This window comes from Branchiostoma lanceolatum, chromosome 2 (genome assembly GCF_035083965.1).
Source record: "Branchiostoma lanceolatum isolate klBraLanc5 chromosome 2, klBraLanc5.hap2, whole genome shotgun sequence".
NCBI classification, from domain to species: Eukaryota; Metazoa; Chordata; class Leptocardii; order Amphioxiformes; family Branchiostomatidae; genus Branchiostoma; species Branchiostoma lanceolatum.
Window position 1 is genome coordinate 22,042,451 of NC_089723.1, and position 22,448 is coordinate 22,064,898.

General features: G+C 40.9%; 3 protein-coding genes across 3 annotated transcripts in view; 2 read left to right on the plus strand and 1 right to left on the minus strand.

Moving 5' to 3' along the window:
- Window positions 1–22,389, plus strand: part of LOC136426916 (anti-sigma-I factor RsgI6-like) — a 48,075-nt gene extending 25,686 nt beyond the window's left edge. Inside the window, exons 6-9 of the mRNA XM_066415635.1 lie at window positions 19,655–19,826; window positions 20,312–20,416; window positions 20,643–20,861; window positions 22,098–22,389. Of these exons, the coding sequence (XP_066271732.1) occupies window positions 19,655–19,826; window positions 20,312–20,416; window positions 20,643–20,861; window positions 22,098–22,343 (742 nt within the window). The 3' untranslated portion in view covers window positions 22,344–22,389. The remainder of the gene's footprint in view (window positions 1–19,654; window positions 19,827–20,311; window positions 20,417–20,642; window positions 20,862–22,097) is intronic.
- Window positions 786–7,923, plus strand: LOC136427939 (non-neuronal cytoplasmic intermediate filament protein-like). The gene is made up of 7 exons (XM_066417170.1): window positions 786–1,276; window positions 1,469–1,529; window positions 2,097–2,192; window positions 2,909–3,079; window positions 6,731–6,856; window positions 7,233–7,453; window positions 7,653–7,923. Exons 1-7 carry the CDS (start codon window positions 903–905, stop codon window positions 7,687–7,689), a joined length of 1,086 nt encoding a protein of 361 aa, XP_066273267.1. The 5' UTR covers window positions 786–902; the 3' UTR covers window positions 7,690–7,923.
- Window positions 14,729–18,249, minus strand: LOC136427936 (uncharacterized). Its single transcript, XM_066417168.1, has 3 exons — window positions 17,749–18,249; window positions 17,058–17,270; window positions 14,729–16,837 (listed from the first exon to the last, which is right to left on the minus strand). Exons 1-3 carry the CDS (start codon window positions 18,033–18,035, stop codon window positions 16,681–16,683), a joined length of 657 nt encoding a protein of 218 aa, XP_066273265.1. The 5' UTR covers window positions 18,036–18,249; the 3' UTR covers window positions 14,729–16,680.
- Window positions 22,390–22,448: the final 59 nt, after the last annotated feature.

Below are 22,448 nucleotides of genomic sequence, written 5' to 3' on the forward strand. Positions count from 1 at the left end.
TTCCCTCTTACTACAGCCTAACAGGTCATGAAATATGAAAGATGGTATTTAGGTCTCACTGGAAGAGAAATGATAAAGGACATCATTACCCGTCCATTTACATTACGCCTTTTTTTCCTGACACAGCTCCCCAAACCAATGTTTGATAAGTTTTTACAACGATGATGAACATTTCATTTTCGCACTTCTTTAATTGCCAATCAATAGCTGCGTACATAATACAACTGGTTCTCAAAAGAACTGTTGGTACAGATAAAAGTGTAAAAAGGGTGTTGCCTTGACTCATATCAAACATTTAGTTGCCCTAAATACTAAAGACCTGTAATATTTTCACTCATCGCATTCCGTTTGGATCCTATCCTAGTCAACGTAGGTTTGAAAACGAAATGACTATGGAATTCAATGCATGCAAATAAAATGTCACTACATTACGTTATATACGAAATAGGCTCTGGTAACAAATAGATACGGAGAACTTTTGAAGCATAGTTTTCACTGACGAGATACAAGCTTGTTTTCCCTCAAACATTTGATTGCCCTACATACTCTTCAGCTCATCAGCAGTTCACGCATAACTTTCTATATGAAGCCATAGGGTGGTAACGAAAGGTCGCGAACCTGTGACGTGTTGACACATTGGGGCCTGATATGTCCTCTGTAAACTTGGTTGAACCCAGTAAACTATCTGGTGTTTCTATAATCTGGAACAGCGTTGTTAACCAATGGCAAGCATCGTGAGCCGAAGAGATTGACAGCAAGTGACTATGTGATTAAAGTTAAAACTGTGTAAAGAAGCTGTGTACCGGGTAGATGCTCTAGCACCGGTACTGACAACGCCTCGAGGGTCGTGCTCAGACGCCAGTTTCAAAATCAAGACAAGGTCGAAGATCTAAGGAAACGCCATGGCTAGCAAAGCAGCACGAGCGGGCGTTGGCGGTGCAAAGCCCGTTGTCGCCCCCGCCATCCCGACCGAAGGAGCGCTGCAAACCCTCGCTGACGCTAGGGCGACCCGCAGCAGTGAGAAGAGGGAGCTGGTGGTCCTGAACGACCGCTTCGCCAACTACATCGAGAAGGTGCGCTCCCTGCAGGAGCGGAACACCAAGCTGACGACCCAGATCAGGATCCAGGAGGCGCGGGAGGAGACCGACATCGCGGAGCTGTACGAGACGGAGCTGACGGAGCTGAGGGCGCTGGTGGACCAGCTGACTCAGGAGAAGGCTCAGCTGGACGCCGAGAGCGCCAGCTGGCAGGCACGGACTCAGGAGTGGCAAACCAAGTAAGTCCACAGTTAAGTTCTTCTTTCATGTTTCACTCCATACCGTAGGTTTAGGAGTATTATTGAATTCGAACATAGCTTTTGACCAGAAACTAGAATGTACTGATTTTTTAAATTGACTATGACAGTTTCAGACTCAATATGAGGTTATTGACGTTGAAATGAACATTTATCGATGTGATTACTGGACAGGTGCGAGACCGAGACTGCTACGACTGAGGCCATGCGGACAGAACTGACAACGGTCAAAACGGTGGGTCTTCTCTTTCCGCTAAATCTCCATATTGCTGATATGCCATGGCGGAGCCAGAGATACCCAAATGTCGTCTTGTATTTCTGAAGTACCTATCGTGTTCTTCTGATTTCTCATTTTATTTATCCATCAGACTAAGTCTAACTATTTGACAGTTGGGATATCACTTAAGATCTGGCTACCAGTTTGCTCCACCCTTCTCGGTCTTTTGTTCATCTTGGTGTTTCACATAGTTTCATGTTTGTCAATTTTCTGATATGATCTACCCATCTTTTCCGTCGCCTACCTATCTTTTTCCTCCCTGGACGCTTCCTTACCCTTTTTGGCTCGTCCAGATCACCGTGACACGTACTCGTACCAATTTAGCTTTTTGTTCATCATTGTGGTCAGGAGTTCATCGTACGGACCGATGTTGTGTTTGAATGTATTCCGTACTTCAGCATTTTGAACACGGTCCCGGTATAGAATCTTCCGAAAGCATTTTTCTCTGTGGTCTGCACATATACATGGTATGTTACGTCTACAGTTGTTCAGAGTTACAACAATTTGTGCAAACTGTTTTTCCAGGAGGTTGATGCAGCGACTGTGGAGCGTGTTGGAGTGGAAAACAAGCTGACCACCGCGCAGGAGGAGATTGAGTTCCTCAAGAGGGTCTATGATGAGGTAGGCATGTCATTGTCACCGTGAATAGCTTCATAAGGTTGGTGAATGACTGAATAGCAAAGTTCTGTATTTACAATCACATATTGATCAAGAGCCGACGTTTCGATGACTGTTTCTGTCATCTTCATCATGGCAATTCTGACTGGTTCACTGCGCCCTGACTATGTATGTGACAATACTTTACGATTGGGACTGCATTGTTAGCAGTAACACTTTCCTTCAGTGCACAGTGAACCAGTCAGAATTACCTTGATGAAGATGGCAGACGGCCATCGAAACGTCGGCTCTTGTTAAATATGTGGTTTTAAATAAAAGACTTTGTTATTCATGTCTTCGTAACGTTAGAACCATCCCGAAATTGTATTTGTGCTCTAGATAAACAATAAAGGATTATGTAACTTTTTGAAATCAAGCTTGACGCTGTAGATAGACGACATATGTATCGATTGATGCTACGAATTTCAAAGACACAAGAAAGAACAAACAGCCACTGAAGATTTAGTCACTTAAACGTTTACCTTGCTGTTCGTAGACAGACTGTACACTGATCAATCAACCAATTATTCAAATCCGCAGGCATCAACTGGCGATACATTTCGGGTGTAGACATCTCTCTATTATAACAATGTATCATCTTTATGGAATACAGTACATACTGCTGTACACTCACTATGATAATCATATATGCTTACCATGTATGTTTTGTACCATTACAGGAGACGCGTAAGGTGCAGTACCAGTTGAACCAGACAGTGGCCATTGTTGAGACCGAGGCTCCGATCATCACTGGACCTGACCTGAGCGAGACTCTGCGTGAGATCCGCATGCAGCAAGAGATCATGGGACGGATAAACAGGGAAGAGGCCGAGGCCAAGTACAAGCTCAAGGTGAGACCACCACTGATACTGTGGTCACAATTAGAAAAAAGGGGCCCCAGCGGGGAATTTACGGGCTTTTTTTTCACTTTCGGGCGTGACCCCTTGCTAGCCCCCTTGGACACCCTGCGGCTACCGGGCTATTTTGGCGCATGTCCAGACCCCCAAATGTTTTTAACTCGTATAGTAGTTAGAATATCCATCGGGACCTGGTGACGAATTGACGCCGTAGGACCATGGAAAGTGAAAAAAGGATGCTATACCGTACCTCGCATAAAGCGCTATTCCAAAGTACAAATATTCTTCATTGCATACTACTTATTTGTCACCATTGTTATCTTGCACACAATCTGTTTTCTTTTTCTACATTGTATATACAATTTAAGGTTGCAAATAGCCTTTGGGCAGGGACTGTATCTAAACATTGATATTCCAGTTGCAGGGATATTGTTGTGTACATTACATATAGAAAAAAAGGTTGATGTTTCTCGTCCTCTGGAACGGAGCAAACAAAGCAAAACAAACTTAAGAGTCATTGCACGAGAAAACCAGGCAAAACCAGGCAGAGGTGGGAAGATGGGGGTCGGCCAAATCGGCTCATACTTTGTATATGTGATAGGTATGCGGAACTATGAAACGCTATATAATTAAAACCCTCCAGCTATTTTTCGTTTTGGCGTTCTGGGACCCCCCTCCGAGACCCTCAAAAATCCAACAATTTATGGCTGAAAATTACTAAAATTGCAATGGCTACCCTGACTATTCTGATTAAGATACGATTATAAATTTTAAATTTCCATATAGCATGGGTTCCCTTGTTCTACTTACCAAAAGTTGAAGGTGAAGCATTGAAATTAAGAGGGTGTACTAGGGGGTTGCCAGAACCAATGAAAACGGAATTTTCATCTCTTCGAATTTTAGTCATTTTTAAGGGGCATTATCTGCCCTGGGCAGTGGCTTTGGAGAATGGTTTTACTGTTGCTGAAGAGAGGAACATCTACTGATTCAAAATCAAGCGTCGTTTAATTGGGCCACCCATAAAACGAGCCTTGAATGGGGGCTCTTTATGGGGATTTTTCGGGTTGGGGCTATAATAAATCAGGTTGTGACGTCTCACTACGGGGTAAGTTATGGCAATTTTTTTCTGCCGCTGGGTGAAAACCATGCATACTTGTCATAGAATGCTAGCACAAATCAGAAATGTTGATTTGGGCTCTACATGGGGGATATAAGGATACTTAAAAAGTAAATTAAGCTTGTTTTACACATTTTACAGTTGCTGTCTAAGAATTAGTTAGTTCCTCACTAAAAAAATCATATCCATATTCATTCGTTCAAGCAGTACATACTGAAAAGAGGCTATGTATGGGGGTTATCAGAACTCCACATTATCATTGGTACACACACGTTCACATGGGTGCAGAGCTACATATACTTTACATAGACATTTAGACTTTAGACTATAAGAAATGTCAAGAACAATTTTAGATTTTAGCTAAAAATATACAATTTTGATGGTTAATCATGATCAGTGCAGGTATCATACTGAATTCAACAAACTGCAGTTCACAGATTATCAAACTTTCAAAGTGTTCTCAAAAACGTAGCCCATTACTGTAGCATGTAATGTAATTTTCATTCCCAGGGTTACACATACACTATTAAAATTTTGATGCTACATGTGTCTACAAAATGCATGCAATACTTGAAATCATGCCATAGGACCATTGAAACAGACATACGCGTTGAACAGATGAAATTGAAGTCCAAGATCATGCACTTCAACTTGTTATTCACTCAGTGTGACTCTCAAGAAGGTGATTAAGGAGGATGTTGGTTTACAGGATGATGATCTTTATTCTGTCATGCTTGACGTCGAGAGGGACTTGTAAAGAAACTTGTGTCACCTCACAGAGGATAAAATGAATGGGATAATACAAAAATATCAACTACTGCCATCATCTATCATTTGTGAGAAACGAACATCCTGCAAACGCGCCAAATGTGAAGGGCTGAATGCCTTGAAGCTGACACGAGTGACGCATCGCAATTTCCACGTACCTGCCACTTGCCAGTAACACGACCAGTATACGGGGAAGCCTCCTACATCTGCCCAGTGGAGACCATTGTGCATACCTGCACATTTTGGGCTGTTTCTATGGACTTTTCTATGTCATGAAGCATTGACTTTTAGCAATGCACTATTATCTGTATTACGGCAATGATACATACAAAGAATTTAAGTGATGCCCTTAACTTTTTTCAATCTTTGAGATTTCACATTCCCATAACATTATGACAACCTCTAACTGGCTACAGCGGATGTATATTTTGGTGTTTTTTTAATTAAATGATGTTAGTTTTGATACTGTATTGGTTAAACAATATTCAAAACTATTGCAATTGTAGCATAGTACCTAACCACTTATAGCTCCCAAGTACCTGGCTGTCCCGCTAGCCAATAGCCAGGTGCCTTGTATTGCATGAATTGTGTGGATTTTATCATTTAGATCTTTTACATGTGTAAAAGAGATTGAAATTACTAGCTATAGTCATTGGCTGAGTTCTTCGAGAATGCTTGATACCGAATATTGAATGTTCTTTGAAATGGAACAATTGCATCTGCAATAAACAATCTGTTGATTTCATTATGATTCAAGTACTGACCCAAATTGAGAAGTATATAATATATATACATCTAGTTTGAAACTGTTCCCTGACATTTGTTAAAGTGACTGCCTTGTTTCTTGATTTTCCATGTAGTTGCGTGTACCAGTGATATCACATATGTGGGGTCCTGATAACCCCCATACATAGCCTTTTTCACTATTGACCACTTCATAATTGCACATACTTTTTTAGTAAGTAATTAACTGATTAACGTCTTAAAAAGCAACTGTAAAATGTGCAAAACAAACTTAATTTACTTTTTAAGTATCCTTATATCCCCCATGTAGAGCCCAAATCAACATTTCTGATTTGTGCTAGTATTTTATGACAATTATGCATGGTTTTCACCCAGCAGCAGAAAAAATTGCCATAACTTACCCCGTAGTGAGACGTCACAACCTGATTTATTATAGCCCCAAACCCGAAAAATCCCCATAAAGAGCCCCCATTCACGGCTCGCGTTATGGGTGGCCCAATTAAACGACGCTTGATTTTGAATCAGTAGATGTTCCTCTCTCGAGCAACAGTAAAACCATTCTCCAAAGCCACTGCCCAGGGCAGATAATGCCCCTTAAAAATGACTAAAATTCAAAGAGATGGAAATTCCGTTTTCATTGGTTCTGGTAACCCCCTAGTACACCCTCTTAATTTCAATGCTTCACCTTCAACTTTTGTTAGGTAGAACTAGGGAACCCATGCTATATAGAAATATAAAATTCATAATCGTATCTTAATCAGAATTGTCAGGGTAGCCATTGCAATTTCAGTAATTTTCAGCCATAAATTATTGGATTTTTGAGGGTCTCGGAGGGGGGTCCCAGAGCGCCATAACGAAAAATAGCTGGAGGGTTTTAATTATATGGCGGTTCCTAGTTCCACATACCTATCACACATACAAAGTTTGAGTCGATTTGGTCGACCCCCATCTTCCCACCTCTGCCTGGTTTTCTCGTGCAATGACTCTTAAAGTTGATATTGTTTGTTTCTTTCCAGTTCAGCGAGTTCGCCCAGCAGCGGGAGCTTGATAACGAGGCTCTGGTTTCCGCCCGGTCCGAGCTGACCAACCTGAAGAGGATGCTTCAGTCTATCGTCACCGAGACACAGACACTCAAGAACAAGGTTGGGTCATCGCCTTACCGTTATGTTACGGTTACACTCGGAAAAAGGGGCCCCGACGGGTTGTTAACGGGCTGTTTTTCACGGTGCGTTTCCGGGCGTGGCCCCGTGGAACCCCATGTGGCTACCGGGGTATTTTGGGGCACGGCCGGGCCCTGTTTGATTTTAACTTCCCACACCTTCTACGGGCACGGTGACCGTAGCATTCCAGCAATATTCCACTCGGGCGGCGACCTCTGAGCTTTATGACACATCGCTTAACGCATTTCATATATTAAAAACGAATTTTTTTTACGTTTTGTGTGTTTTATGGTGTTTTCAGTCCACTGTAGTATGAAATCAGAGAGAAAGTAAATAAATTATGTGTCTTCTTCACTAGACCGGGTCCCTGGAGACGAACATCGCGGAGACAGAGGCCCGCCGTCTGAAGGAGATTGAGGAGTACAAGCTGGCGATCGGCGAGCTGGAGCAGCAGATCGAGAAGATGAAGCTGGAGATGACGCAGCACACCGTGGAGTACCAGGAGCTCATGAACATCAAGATGGCGCTGGACGTGGAGATAGCGGCCTACAGGAAGCTGCTGGAAGGGGAGGAGTTGAGGTGGGGTTATTTTCGTCACATCACATTAATATTTAATCTCAATATAGGCTAATGTTGACATATTTGGATCTTATAGAATCTGAAAAGACTTATGCTCAGAAAATAGAATCTATATCGCCATCGTAAACGCCCATCGCTATTCATATTGTAAACACTCATTTCTTGCAATTTTCTTGTTTGAATGATTTCCACTATACAGGCTCTTCAGCGAAGCCCAACCAAAACGTCAAACGTGAGGTCAGCAGCCAGGTGAGGCGTGAAGTCACGATGGAAATCAAGTCCAGCTAGAGAGGAAGTACTTGAATCGGATGACGTAAAGCTGTGTGACGTCGTATTACATCATTAGCATATATCATCATTTTAATCGTAGCATGCAACGTGTTAACATTTGTTTAAGTCAAACTTGTACGAATAAATCATGAAATTCAAGAGGCTTCTGAAGAATAAACATTTGCTTTGGTAGACCATGACCTAGTGCTATTGTCAATGAATGATTTTTCTTCTTCATTTATGAACTGGAGATAGACATTCGAGAGGTAGCCTTACTATGCTACGGTCACAATGGGAAAAAGTGTGGCGATTAAAAATTATTGCCATAGCGAAGGTGTCTGGGTTGATCTTACTGTCATGTAAGGAAAGTATCAACGTAGCACTTATAGTTCTGCCATAATATTTGTTCAAATCGCACTTAGAAATCAGAGAGGCCTCTGCCAAGTTTTTTGAGTCAACAGAGGTTTTGTTGGTGGGAGGCATGATGTTCAGCACGTTCTTGAGATAATAGATCAACTGGGGTAGGTTGAAAACCCTTTTCAAAGCTAGAATACTAGATTCGGTGCCCTGAGAACTCCCTGACACACTCCCACCAGTACGAAATCGGAAACCACTTAAGTAGGTCATCTGTCATCGACCTGCGTGCTGGGATGCCAGACCGTGCTAAAGAAGGTATAGAGTGACAGGCGGGCGGACGGATTCCATACATTCCTGTGCAATTCTGGGAATTCTTGTAAAACGGGCGTAAAATATACTATTAAGCTCGCTCTTAAAGGGCGCCAGACATTTGGAGATAACTTAGTCTTATCATATGTAACAATAGTATTATTATTAACAAGGCTAGAAGAGCAACATGTTATTACCCTTAAGATGTGGTACAGCTCTAACGACTCCCTCCTGATCAAAGATTTCGACGACACCGTGGGCAGCATCCGGATAAACTTGGAGCGACCTCCGAGCGAGATCCGTTTCCTTGTGGACGACGCTTCCTTAAAGGAGTTCATGTCTCCCATCACCGACTGGAGGTCTGAGGCAGACGCACGGATAGAACAGATCCGCAAGAGAGACGTCAAACTCCGGTGAGAAGAAATGAGAAATTATACATAACCTATTTACTGATATTTGACAAGATTCAGAAGCTGGTAGCATACGTAGACAAGGATTTGTTCACATTTGCGAATATTTTCATCGGGTTGGTGAATGACTGAATGGCAAAGTTCTTTATTCACCACCACGTATCTAACAAGAGATAAAACGTTTCGATAACCGTCTGTCATCTTCATCAGGGCAATATGCTGACTGGTTCACTAGCTATAGTGCAAAGTGAGCCAGTCAGAACTCTCCTAATGGAGGTCGCAAACGCACATCCAAACGTCGATTCTCATTATCTCCATGAAAAATGGAGATATAGTTTTGAGCGTGTCTGTTTGTCTGTTTGTCATCTGTTTGGCAACCATGTTGTGAAGTTGGCACCAAGAAATGCATGGTGCACCAACTGCAGAATTTACATATACGTGCACGCCGACAGAAGACCGAATCGCTTGAAATTGTCACCATAAAATTTTAACTGTACTATGATATTTTACTGTATAGTTGCTGTATAGCACGGTATTTTGCTGTACTTCACAGCGCAATTCAGGAATCCAATGCAATTAATGATGACCTGTCATCATTTGTAAACATTTGTAAACAGTTGTTAACAGTTGTAAACATTTGTAAACTTTTGTAAACTTTTGTTATCTTATGTAAACATTTGTAAACTTTTGTAAACTTTTGTAAACTTTTGTAAACATTTGTAAACTTCTGTAAACTTTTGTAAACTTTCGTAAACTTTTGTAAACATTTGTAAACTTTTGTAAACTTATGTAAACTTTTTTAAACTTTTTTAAACATTTGTAAACTTTTGTAAACTTTTGTAAACATTTGTAAACTTTTGTATACTTTTGTAAACTTTTGTAAACTTTCGTTAACATTTGTAAACTTTTGTAAACTTTTGTAAACATTTGTAAACTTTTGTAAACTTTTGTAAACTCGTGTAAACAGTTGTAAACTTTTGTAAACATTTTGAACTTTCGTTAACATTTGTAAACTTTTGTAAACTTGTGTAAACTTTTGTAAACATTTGTAAACTTTTGTAAACTTGTGTAAATTTTTGTAAACATTTAGAGATGTAGTTTTGGGTGTGTCTGTGTGTGTTTCCGGACTACTGTAAGCAGCATAACTCAAGTACCTCTTGATATGATGGAATTAAGATGATATTCGGTATATGGGCGGGTGTTGAGAAGCCAAAATTCAAGGTCTATTTTAGGCCCCCTTGTAAGTGACCTTGGTACTGCAGCAGAACTTTTTTCATCTTTGACCTATGGTCTTGATTGTTTGTGTCAGATAGCTTGTGATGTAATGAAGAAGTGGTTAAGGTTTGGGCCCCTGGCAGCTTATTCTGGAACTGCATGGGCTTTATTGTGAAAATCTTCTAAGGAGAATAACTGAACAGAGGAATGTTAGATTTCCATATTTAGTATGCAGGTAGCTTGGACAGAGATGTAAGTAATGAAGTGCAAATAATGCTAATTGGGGCTTGCTCATTCGCCCCCCCCCCCGTCATAATTTTCGAACGGTATGATGTATCATCGACATATTTGCAGGGAGTGATGGTCACGTCAAGTCTTATAAATTCCTGTAATTTTGGTGACGTTATGACGTTATATGTCGTAATTACGACGTCATCGATGTGATTTTATTGGCTAAGTAGTGAATTCCCGTCATATCTAAAGGTATTAAACAAAACAGTTTGTATTATTCGATTTAAGGTATGCAAAGGCATACGACGTTAATGGTAAGTACGTTGACGGCAATATGACGGATCCGGCATCTTGGATCGGGCATTTTGAAATTTTTGAAAATCCTTTATGATTCCAAACGACACTGAAATAGACTAGAAATGTTCATTTTAATGTTTCTGGTAAAGAAAATGTTAGGTATTGACGATTTTAATGGCGAAAAAGCCTGCTGATACCTTAAATAGTGATATAGTCCGCCATCTTGGATTTTGACTGATTACGTCATCAAATTAGCATAAATTATGAATATTAAGTCATGAAAGTTACATCTAATTACATATGATGTTATACATGTATGAAAACTAGTGTAGTTGTGCAAGAAAACCTGAGAAATATCTTTTTTTTCAAAGAAATTAGTGATTTTTGCATAAAATACCTGTCAGAAACCCGTCGCCAGGGCAACATGAAAAATGATAAACTTAAAACCATTATAACAAAATTGCTGCCAATTTTTTTTTAGGAAAAGTCACCATGGTAGTCCTTGCATACATCGTTTGGCAGTAATACGATGTCAAAGTTGACGCGGGAACTTTTAGCCCCCCCCCCCCTAGTCTGGATAGGGTTAAACACCTAGATACTCTATGCCTAGATTTGAATGGATGTTGTATTCCAATTGATGAGATGGCAAGCTTAGGCAGCAGCAAAAAGTATGGTGGATAAAACCTGGCTGACTGTGGTATTTTTTTGTATCGTAGGATCAACACACCGAACGCGCATGACATCACAGTAGAGGTAAGTTACGATGAATAGAGTCATCTTCAAAAGCAAGTGTCAAAGATGCATTAAGTGGTCTCTATTGAAGCGCCGTAAGGTGGATGTAGAAACTTGTGTTATAACGTCAAGAAGTTTATGTTTTTTTGGGGTTTTTTTTGTAGCCTGTGTACATGTGTGTGTAAACAGCATGACTCAAGAAGGTCTGGATGGATTGTTTAACCCTATCCAGACTGGGCTTTTTTGGTATATCTGGGACTGGGGGGGGGGGGGGGGGGGGGGGGGCTGATTCGGCCCCCCCTCATAATTTTCGAACGGTGTGATGTATCATCACCAAATTTGCAGGGAGTGATATTCACGTCAAGTTTTATAATTCCTGTAATTTTGGTGACGTCATGACGTAATATGACGTAATTATGATGTCATCAATGTGATTTTATTGGCTAAATAGGGAATTCCTGTAATATCTAAAGGTATTAAACAAAACGGTAAGTATTATTCATTTTAAGGTATGCAAGGCATACAAAGTCAATGGTAAGTACGTTGACGTCAAAATTACGTTATAGAGTGACGTCATGTGTTGTTAGCGATCCCTTGGGATCCGCCATCTTGGATCGGCCATTTTGAAATTTTTAAAAATCCTTTTTTTCCACTTATGACCCCAAAGGACACTAAAAACGTTAATCGAAATGTTTCTGATAAAGAAAATGTCAGGTATTGACGATTTTAAAGGCAAAAAAGCCTGCTGATACCTGAAATAGTGATATAGTCCGCCATCTTGGATTTTGACTGATTACGTCATCAAATTAGCATAAATTATGAATATTAAATCAGGAAAGTTACATCTAATTACATATAATGTTATACATGTGGGAAAACTAGTGTAGTTGTGCAAGAAAACCTGAGAAATATCATTGTTTTCCAAAAATTACTGATTTTTGCATAAAATGCCTTTTAGAAACCCGTTGCCATGGCAACATGAAAAATGATAAACTTTAACCATTAGTATAAAATTGTCCCCAAAAATTTTTTAGGAAAAGTCACCAAGTTTGGTAGTCTTAGCATACATCGTTTTGCAGTAATACGATGTCAAAGTTGCCGCGGGCACTTTTAGCCCCCCCCCCCCCAGTCTGGATAGGGTTAATGTTTGGCATGTAGGTGATGAGACCAAGAAACTACTAAAGATAGGGGGGCCCTAGTGACGTATTAAGATACTGCTGTGGAACTGTTGGCTTTGATATCTGGTGTTCTGGATATGCCCTTGTCGTGATTTTTGAGTGGTAGATAGCTCTTTGGGCCAAGAGGAATTGGTGTAGATGTAGAGCACCCCCCCCCGGCTTTTTTTAAAACTGAAAAATTTGAAAGAGAATAGAATTAATCAAGAAGTGTTTGACGGATCGTCATGTCTTTTTCGTATGCAGATCGTGATTATTGATATGATCAAATTATTATTATGCAAACCAATTAGAACTAGAGTTCCACGAACACATTATCTTCGCCAAATAATCAAGGCTTATTGTGGAGAGTGATTAATATTTACATGTTTATCAACCCCTGCAAACTTGATCATATACCATACCGTTTGAAAGTTATGATGGGGGGGGGGGATGAGTCCAGTCTAGATAGGGATAAAACTCATTTGGTGGTACAGGACTAGTATATGTGTATAGTGTGCTGATATATGTTATAACTGGTCATCAAAAAAATTTAAAGTTATAATTAGATGGTACAGTCAATATATATGAATAGAATAAATCTTTATTCCATATCGTACACATTTTGCAAGACATAGTACATGTTACTTTTCCATACGGTGCTAGGTAATACCTAGCAGTGTACTCTCTGAGCAGAGGAGTTGGTCCGGCTGGTTATTCACATGTTTTTAGGTGTTTTGTAAGGCTTTCTATTTTGTTCCCTTTCGGTTATGTCTCCAACCGTGTGTTTGACAAAAATGCAGAAACTGAACACTTTAAAAAACCCGGACCCACACATCTGTTTGAATTGTAGTGAGACTGCCCCATTTGTTTATTTATGTACACCATCTGTTCATTTACACTTCTAGGCAAGGCCTTCTGCTGGCCTGTTTCGGGAATACTGTCACACGCCCCGTTATGGAATGTAAAGGATTTACAATTATCCTTACTAATCATGCAGATTAGCTCCTGTTTTCTATGATTAGACATCGATTGGGTAAAGCACCATCTAAGCTCTCTACATACAAAACTTCACGACAATCTTCTCACCCCTTCTCAAGTAATACGTGTCCGAATGTCAAAACAAAAACACCCACTGCAGTTCTAAACAAGCCGCTAGGGGGCCCAAACTTACAGAACTTACTTCTTGTGGCATGAACTATCTACCACACAAATATCATGACCATAGCACTTTCAGAAAATATGCCACTAAATTTTGAAGCTCCGCTGCAGTACCTTAGGTACTTGCTAGAAGGCCCATTATCGAACTTGACCTTCCTTTCCGTAAACCCTACCCATCCACTAAATATCATACAGATCCATCAACAGCTTCTTGAGTTATGTTGTCCACAAGAAAATACACATCCACACAAAGCCCACTGCAGTACCGACGGAAAATGCCAGGAGAACCATTTTTGAACTTGATCTCTGTTACCACAACATCTACACACCTGCAAAATATCATAAAGATCCATCAGCGTTTCCGTCACTTTTTTCGCCTACATACAAACGCACAAAAATTAAAAGTCTGCTGCAGTACTGTTGAAAAGTTTGTTTTGTATATTTGCTTGGCAGGTAGCTCAGACCCGATCCCACTTTGCCTTTGGGTCGGTCGTCCACGCCAAGCAGATGCCAAGCAACAGTCACTACACAGACTTCTTCTTCAACTACTTCGAGTGGGCCGTTCTGGCCAACCAGCTCAAATGGAAGCAAAATGAAAGGAATGAAGTATGTTATTCCTTATCATATGTAGGTGCTTGAACGCATTAACTCCGGCCAGGGCTTATTTTTTGAGCTGAATTCATTAGAAGGTGTGAACACTATTGCAAGCAAGATACCTCTAAAAAGTGTGGATGTGAGAAATAGTTCCGATCACGAAGATGCAAATGATATCATCACTTCTGAAGTTTTGCTGAATTTATTATGACAACACTCAAGTTATATCAACTCGATTGTCATGCAAACTATGACATATTTACTAGCTGTTCGTATTGATTATTTGTTTCGTCTTAGGGACAGTTGACGTTCGACTGGGCAGATCCAACGATCGCGCTGCTTGAAAGTCGAGGGTGAGTTGTAATCCTATACTATAGTGGCATGGATATATACTCGTGTAAACAATAGCATGTCTTTGCGTATACACTCTTACAATGTGGAATCTTAACGAACTTATAGCAATTAAGATCACCGTTGACGTTACAAAAAAACTTGAGAGTAAGTTCACTACTTACTTTTCCATTTTTTGAAAACTTGTCTATTGCTACGGTCACAATTGGAAAAAAGGGCCAAGCCGTGAATAGTTTACGGGCTGTTTTTGTCACAATCGGGCGTAACCCCTAGCGGTGCTACTTTTGAAAAGCCTCAGAAGGAGGCAGCAGTTAGAGAACATGTTGCTAGGTTCAATGCTAGAGACATGGCAAACTAGAGGTATAGATTAGTTAATAACTTCTGCCAAGAATAGCATATACCGTTTTTTGTTGTTATAACTATACATCAGAACACCAATATTTTTCAGGCCGTTGACAAATTCATTGTACGCATTATGTGCCCATCTGCTATGCTGCATGTATAATAGTATGTAGGACAACAGTCCCTTCATGTACCACAAAGTATTATGACCAATATTTTGAGTTTTCTTTCCGTAGTTGATGTATATATGACAAAGTTCATTGTTTGACAAGTAAAGTTGACTGGTATTTTGCCAATCCCAAAAAGGGATGATATCTACATCATATATGACTATAGTTGATTGTACATATGACAAAGTTCATTGTTTGACAAGTAAAGTTGACTGGTATTTTTGCCAATCCCAAAAAGGGATGATATCTACATCAAATATGACTATAGTTGATTGTAAATATGACAAAGTTCATTGTTTGACAAGTAAAGTTGACCGGTATTTTGCCAATCCCAAAAAGGGATGATATCTACCTCATATATGACTATAGTTGATTGTACATGTGACAAAGTTTATTGTTTGACAAGTAAAGTTGACTGGTATTTTGCCAATCCCAAAAAGGGATGATATCTACCTCATACATGACTATAGTTGATTGTACATGTGACAAAGTTCATTGTTTGACAAGTAAAGTTGACTGGTATTTTGCCAATCCCAAAAAGGGATGATATCTACCTCATACATGACTATAGTTGATTGTACATGTGACAAAGTTCATTGTTTGACAAGTAAAGTTGACTGGTATTTTGCCAATCCCAAAAAGGGATGATATCTACCTCATGTATGACTATAGTTGATTGTACATGTGACAAAGTTCATTGTTTGACAAGTAAAGTTGACTGGTATTTTGCCAATCCCAAAAAGGAATGATATCTACATCATATATGACTATAGTTGATTGTAAATATGACAAAGTTCATTGTTTGACAAGTAAAGTTGACTGGTATTTTTGCCAATCCCAAAAAGGGATGATATCTACATCATATATGACTATAGTTGATTGTACATGTGACAAAGTACATTGTTTGACAAGTAAAGTTGACTGGTATTTTGCCAATCCCCAAAAGGGATGATATCTACCTCATGTATGACTATAGTTGATTGTACATGTGACAAAGTTCATTGTTTGACAAGTAAAGTTGACTGGTATTTTGCCAATCCCAAAAAGGGATGATATCTACCTCATACATGACTATAGTTGATTGTACATGTGACAAAGTTCATTGTTTGACAAGTAAAGTTGACTGGTATTTTGCCAATCCCAAAAATGAATGATATCTACATCATATATGACTATAGTTGATTGTACATTTGACAAAGTTCATTGTTTGACAAGTAAATTTGACTGGTATTTTTGCCAATCCCAAAAAGGGATGATATCTACATCATATATGACTATAGTTGATTGTACATATGACAAAGTTCATTGTTTGACAAGTAAAGTTGACTGGTATTTTGCCAATCCCCAAAAGGGATGATATCTACCTCATATATGACTATAGTTGATTGTACATGTGACAAAGTTCATTGTTTGACAAGTAAAGTTGACTGGTATTTTGCCAATCCCAAAAAGGGATGATATCTACCTCATACATGACTACAGATGATTGTATATATGACAAAGTTCATTGCTTGACAAGTAAAGTTGACTGGTATTTTTGCCAATCCCAAAAAGGAATGATATCTACCTCATACATGACTAAATGCTTACTTCATGGAAAACACTGGTTGTAGCAGTTATTAGTCCAAAACATACTAGTCGTCAGCTTCCCGAAAACCGGTGTAGTCAGCGGAGGGAAAGTGACTCCGTATGGCGGCCACAGCACAGGAGGGCAAAGGCACACGGACCGACTTGCCAAGGTGCTCGTAGCACCAGCGTACAAACTGTCTGTACGCTGTGTACCTCTTCCAGCTGAAAGGATGGAAAACAGTGTTGTTTATGAGGTAAATTTACACTTTTTAATCACATCGTATGAATGCATAGTAGATGTTACGCACATGATCATGTTATAATACAGGAAATTGTCATTTATTTGTTCATTGGTTCGGCTAAAACACAGACCGCAAAGGTTGCCCAACTACCTTATTCCACTCAGTATTTTTCATGTATTGTTTATTGTTTGCGTACTCACTCATTTCCAAAGTTGACCGCGTGGTCCTCCCGGAGGGCAAGGTAGGCTGTTTCGAGGACATCCTCGCTCAGACACACTTGAGCAAAGCCGCGGTGCTGAGTGATGCAGACAACGCCGGGGTGCTTCTCTCTCCGCTCACACACACGCATCTGCTCGCGGCAGCATACGCTTTCCCTGACCGTCGGCCTGTTCACGCATCCCCCACAAGAGCACCTGAAAGGCCAAACCCCGAAACAAATTGAGAATAGTCTTGAAACTTGTAAAAACGTAATAAGAATGCGTTGAAAACACCGCGTTTCCTTGAACTGTCGGTAGTGACATAGAAGGTTGGAGTTATTTCCATATGCTAATTAACAGCGTGGGTCGCCATGTTGTTTACCTTGATTTACAATAACAAGTTTTGGGCTATCTTTGTTGATATTTCATGTGTTACTTTCTTATTCTTTCATAAAGATGACCTAAGAGAGAATACGGATGAAGGTAGTTACAGGCATTGGCGGGCGACAAAGACCAGAAAATAATGACAGTGCCCCTTCATAAGTTGCTACACTCATCGCGAGGCGTGTGCACTTTCACCGGCATGTGACGAAAAGGCTCAAAACATCGTAAATACCTCTCCCCAAATAGGCCATAGCATGTAATCTCCATCCTATCAGAAAAATGTAAGCAACAATATCTGAGCGTTACTTACCATTCAGTATTTTGAAGCCTTTCGACATCCATAGGAATCTCGCCCGGAAATCCACCGCCTTGCGCGTCAACTTCACCGCCATGCCCGCCAGCGGCTCCGGGGTCGGCATCTTCGTCGCTGTCAGAATTCGCCTCATCCGACTGCTCATCCGACAGATACGGTTCGAATCTGTATGGTAAAAGGGCTCCTACGGCATCCTCGGGTCCCGAGTCAGAGTCGATCTCCTCACAGACGCAGTCCTCGCTGGACGAGGAGTCAGAAAAGTTTTCCAGATCGTCCCTGTCCATGTTGTTGTGATTGCGAAACTAGCGCGCGGATAACGGGCCCAATGAGTGAGAGCCAGCCGGTTACGTCACGGCATCACGTGACCGCCGATGGAATTTTTTCGCCGCGGGCCCTCGAGCTTTCCAAGAACGACAACTTTGAGAAGCTGTATAAACTTTATTCATGGTCCAAATTGATTACAAGAACGTTCAACTAACTGCACTATAGGTATATTTTTCATGTTTATATCTATTTCAGCTATTTTTCAATATGTCTGGCGCCCTTTAACTAGCTGTTCATATTGATTCTTTGTTTCGTCTTAGGGACAGTTGACGTTCGACTGGGCAGATCCAACGATCGCACTGCTTGTGAGTCGAGGGTGAGTTGTAATCCTATACTGTAGTGGCATGGATATGTACTCGTGTAAACAATAGCATGTCTTTGCGTATACATTCTTACAATGTGAAATCTTAATGAACTTATAGCAATTAAGATCACCGTTTCCGTTAAAAAAAAACTTTGAGAGTAAGTTCACTATTTACTTTTCCATTTTTTTGAAAACTTGCTTATTGCTACGGTCACAATTGGAAAAAAGGGCCACGCCGCGAATAGTTTACGGGCTGTTTTTGGCACAATCGGGCGTAACCCCTAGCGGTCGGGATTATTTTCGTAAACTCAGAGTTTAAATAACTCCGGGACCTGGTAACAAATAGACGCCATAAGGTAATCGTGAGAGCACCGAGAAGTTCCCTTCTTCACCGGGACACATTTATGGCTTTAGGGGGCTACACTCCTTACGGGCACTGGTTCAAATGTGACTGAGGCATAAACAGGGATTGTGAACAATGATATGCAAATATATGGTACACTTGTTTATGGTTGCTTTTGCTGATCTTTTTTCAACCATTGCCTGACCAGGATACCGATTCGCGGGCACAATGTGTTCTGGGGAACCGGGGACACCCATGTCCCCACCTGGCTGCCGGCGTACTCCGGGTCAGAGCTGGAGCAGAAGTGCTGGAAACGGGTTGATGACGTCGTGGGTCGGTATGCTGGGAGATAAACCCTTTTATTTGAATCATTTCACAATACACACAAGTATCATTAAGTACCATAAAGCCCCAGAACCATTCTACCTGCATATGTCCTTAATATGAACGGGACTTGCCATGCTAGGTCAGGATTTACAAGCCACACAAGACGTGGTCCAGGGCCATGATACCTAGATAGTGGTATTCTCACCCCCTAGATAGAAGGAAGCCTACCACACACAAGCATTATTGAACTAATTCAACCTTCTGAGAACACTTAACAGAAAACCCTACTCTCGGAAATATGTCATAATCTTCACGATTTGATAAAAAGGGCACAATCTTCCCAACCAACCTCAGCTTCGAAAACACTGCATTGTACATCAGTCTTAATCAAAGGTCTTAATCTATTTTAGGGAGACGGGATCCGGATAAACTAAGACGTTCTGGTGCTATTTCGCACATTGTATTTTGAAGAAACGAAGCTTTTGCAACCATCTTCTCAAATCTAGCATCAAGATCAGACACTTGAGAATTTGCCACAAAGCTCATTATAAAGTATTATAATAATCGATTTGTGGGCAATATTCTCTTTCCTCACGCTGTGCCAGGTTGCAGCATTGGGACATCAACAACGAGATGCTGCACGGAAACTTCTTCGTGGAGAAAACGGGAAACCCGCAGATCCGGTACGAGATGTTCCAGAAGGTGAAGGAGAAGGACCCTGGTGTCAAACTCTTCCTCAACGACTACGGTGTCATCAACAGTGGTGCGATGACACAGGTTCGTGGATCTAGTCTGCTACATTGTCTAATAATAAAAGTCATCCTTTTCTGACAACGATTGACTTACCTTTATCAGAGCATATTTGCATAGATATGGCGACGAAAAAAACCAATACTGCGTTGCATCTATCCGTCTGCTCTTTGATACGTAGCATCGAAGAGTACAAGTAAACATGGTTTATTTTGAAAATTCTGCCTTTCCTATATATACATTTGCTAATCATTTTAGAGTTACACATAAAGTTGTGTAACCAGCTTCTTATTAGTTGAGTGCCCAGTGCCTTGCACAGATCACGTGTAATCTATATATATATAGAGAGAGAGAGAGAGAGAGAGAGAGAGAGAGAGAGAGAGAGAGAGAGAGAGAGAGAGAGAGAGAGAGAGAGAGAGAGAGAGAATATGTGTATATACATTCAAAAGAAATTGTAAAGCCTGGGTATGCATGCAAGAGATAAACGATGGTCATCATTGTGTTTTCCACAGGCCTACGTGCACCAGGCTGAGGAGTTCCTCGCTAACGGAGCTCCAGTCGACGCGATCGAAGCTCAGGGACACTTCAAAAGCCGACCAGACCCCGTCCTTCTTAAGGTACTGTTTCGATGTCATAACCTTTGGAAATTTTCCTTGACCTTGCAAAGGATTTAGAGAATACTTATCAACATATACACCGACGATTGCCTTTTAGGTATTTTCATATTGACGTCAAAATTTATCTTCCAAATATACAGCAAATACAATTTATCATCTAAAATGATTAATGTACACATTTGAGATCATAAACTGAGTTTACAAGACTCAATTTTTTCCTTTACAGAGTCGCTTGGACCTTTTGGCCACTGCCGGCCTGCCCATCTGGGTAACGGAGATGACCGTAGCCGAGCTAGACGAGTTGGAGAGGGCGGCGGGTTACGAGGACGCCTTGCGGGTCGCCTTCAGCCACCCGGCCGTAGAAGGAATCCTTCTGTGGTCCTCCTTTGGCATTGCGAATTTTGGCGATCCTTTAACTGCAATTGCCAGTGGAGATAACGTTGAGGTTCAGTACAAAATGATGTATCCAACATATCATTGATGTCAACATAAGCCTTCAAATGTCAAATGTGGTCATCCTTTGGCAGTGCGAATTTTGGTAATCCTGAAACTGCTATTACCAGTAGAGATTACGTTGAGCTGAGGTCCAGTTCAAAACAATGCATCTAACATATCGTGGAAGTCCTCATAAAACCTTAAAATGTCAAAATGTTTACAGACCAATAAAAGATTACTGTTATAATCTGGGAAGCCACTCTTAGGACTCAATAGACGTGACATGTCATGATAACTGTGAACAGCAGCTTTTTAAGACCCCCATCCCACTTGGACGGCGCTCTCACGAACGAACGAACATTTTTTTTTGCATTTTTGTGTGCTTTGTTGTCTTCTCAGTCATACCTTTACCTCTTGCAACATATTTGAATGATAAAATCAAGGGGAAAACAGATTCGATTTTGGTCCCTGCACGGTCGCTCAGTGTGTGTCTTAAGTTATATACATGTTCAACTTTTTGTTATTTTTCTGTGTTGGCTGTCATGTAAACTGTTTGCAATAAATACGTTTTATCATTTTTCGTTATTATAGCAACGTAAATCACAGACGTTTGAAACACTTTTTGAACCACGGACAATACAAATTGGAAGGAATTAATTTGAATGGAAGCAAGTACTTGTACTTTTCGTCAATTTGTATTACCCATGAACAAAACTATGATTTGACTACAAAATTCCCAAAAATTCAAGATACACCACTTCAAGCATGAAATTTGTTTGAACTACAGTTAAGACCATTCAATCCTCGCTGAGCGCTTGCTGTGATCATTGACCGCTCGCTGCGGCCCTTTGATCCCATCGCCATCCTCGGCGCGATCACGGCGACTGTTTTGGACATGTTCAAAACCATCGCCAGGTGACGGCGCGCATGGCGCGCATGGCGCTCTCACCGCGCTCCCTCCGCGCTCCCACGGCGCTCTCGCCGCGCTCTCGGCGATCTCACGGCAATCTGGCCAAATTTAGGTCGCCGTGAGAGCGCGCTGAGAGCGCCGTCCTAGTCTAACTGTCATCGGGTCGAAACGTTAAGCTCTCTACATAAAAGATAGTTGCCACATACGATGAATGTCTATGTATCTTGACATGCTTTCGTATTCAACGTATGGCTACACTTGGTATAGTTGAAGTAAAGTAATTTTCCTTGACCGAACGGTTTTACTTAATGCTCTTCTAAATCTTTGTCGCTACAGCTCAACGAGGCCGGTCGCCGCTGGCGGCAGCTAGTCTTCACCGACTGGCGCACCAACCTGTCCCTGCAGCACGGCACCACGATGCTAGCTGGACAGGAGTTCGACCTCCGCGGTTTCCATGGCAACTACGAGGTCAAAGTCAGGTTCCACGGTCAGGTGGCGGCCACCAAAACCTTCTCCCTGACACCTGGAGACGGACCGATGGTCGTGGATATAGACATGCCTAATGACGTCATTGTTGGCTGAGAGGCCACAGCTTATACATGTAGATGTCTACATTTATTTGATTATGAAAATGCAGAATAAAGTAAAAAAGAATCGCTTCAAGTCTTGGGGCATATTTCCTGTCAT

What these genes read in the sequence shown, in the direction of transcription:
- LOC136427939 (XM_066417170.1), top strand. Translation starts at nt 903, where the DNA reads ATGGCTAGCAAAGCAGCACGAGCGGGCGTTGGCGGTGCAAAGCCCGTT. An exon ending in ACTCAGGAGTGGCAAACCAA is followed by an intron (nt 1,277 to 1,468) that starts GTAAGTCCACAG and finishes ATTACTGGACAG; the next exon opens with GTGCGAGACCGAGACTGCTA. An exon ending in CTGGAAGGGGAGGAGTTGAG is followed by an intron (nt 7,454 to 7,652) that starts GTGGGGTTATTT and finishes TCCACTATACAG; the next exon opens with GCTCTTCAGCGAAGCCCAAC.
- LOC136427936 (XM_066417168.1), bottom strand. Translation starts at nt 18,035, where the DNA reads ATGGACAGGGACGATCTGGAAAACTTTTCTGACTCCTCGTCCAGCGAG. An exon ending in AGGCTTCAAAATACTGAATG is followed by an intron (nt 17,271 to 17,748) that starts GTAAGTAACGCT and finishes TTGGCCTTTCAG; the next exon opens with GTGCTCTTGTGGGGGATGCG. An exon ending in GCGGTCAACTTTGGAAATGA is followed by an intron (nt 16,838 to 17,057) that starts GTGAGTACGCAA and finishes CCATCCTTTCAG; the next exon opens with CTGGAAGAGGTACACAGCGT.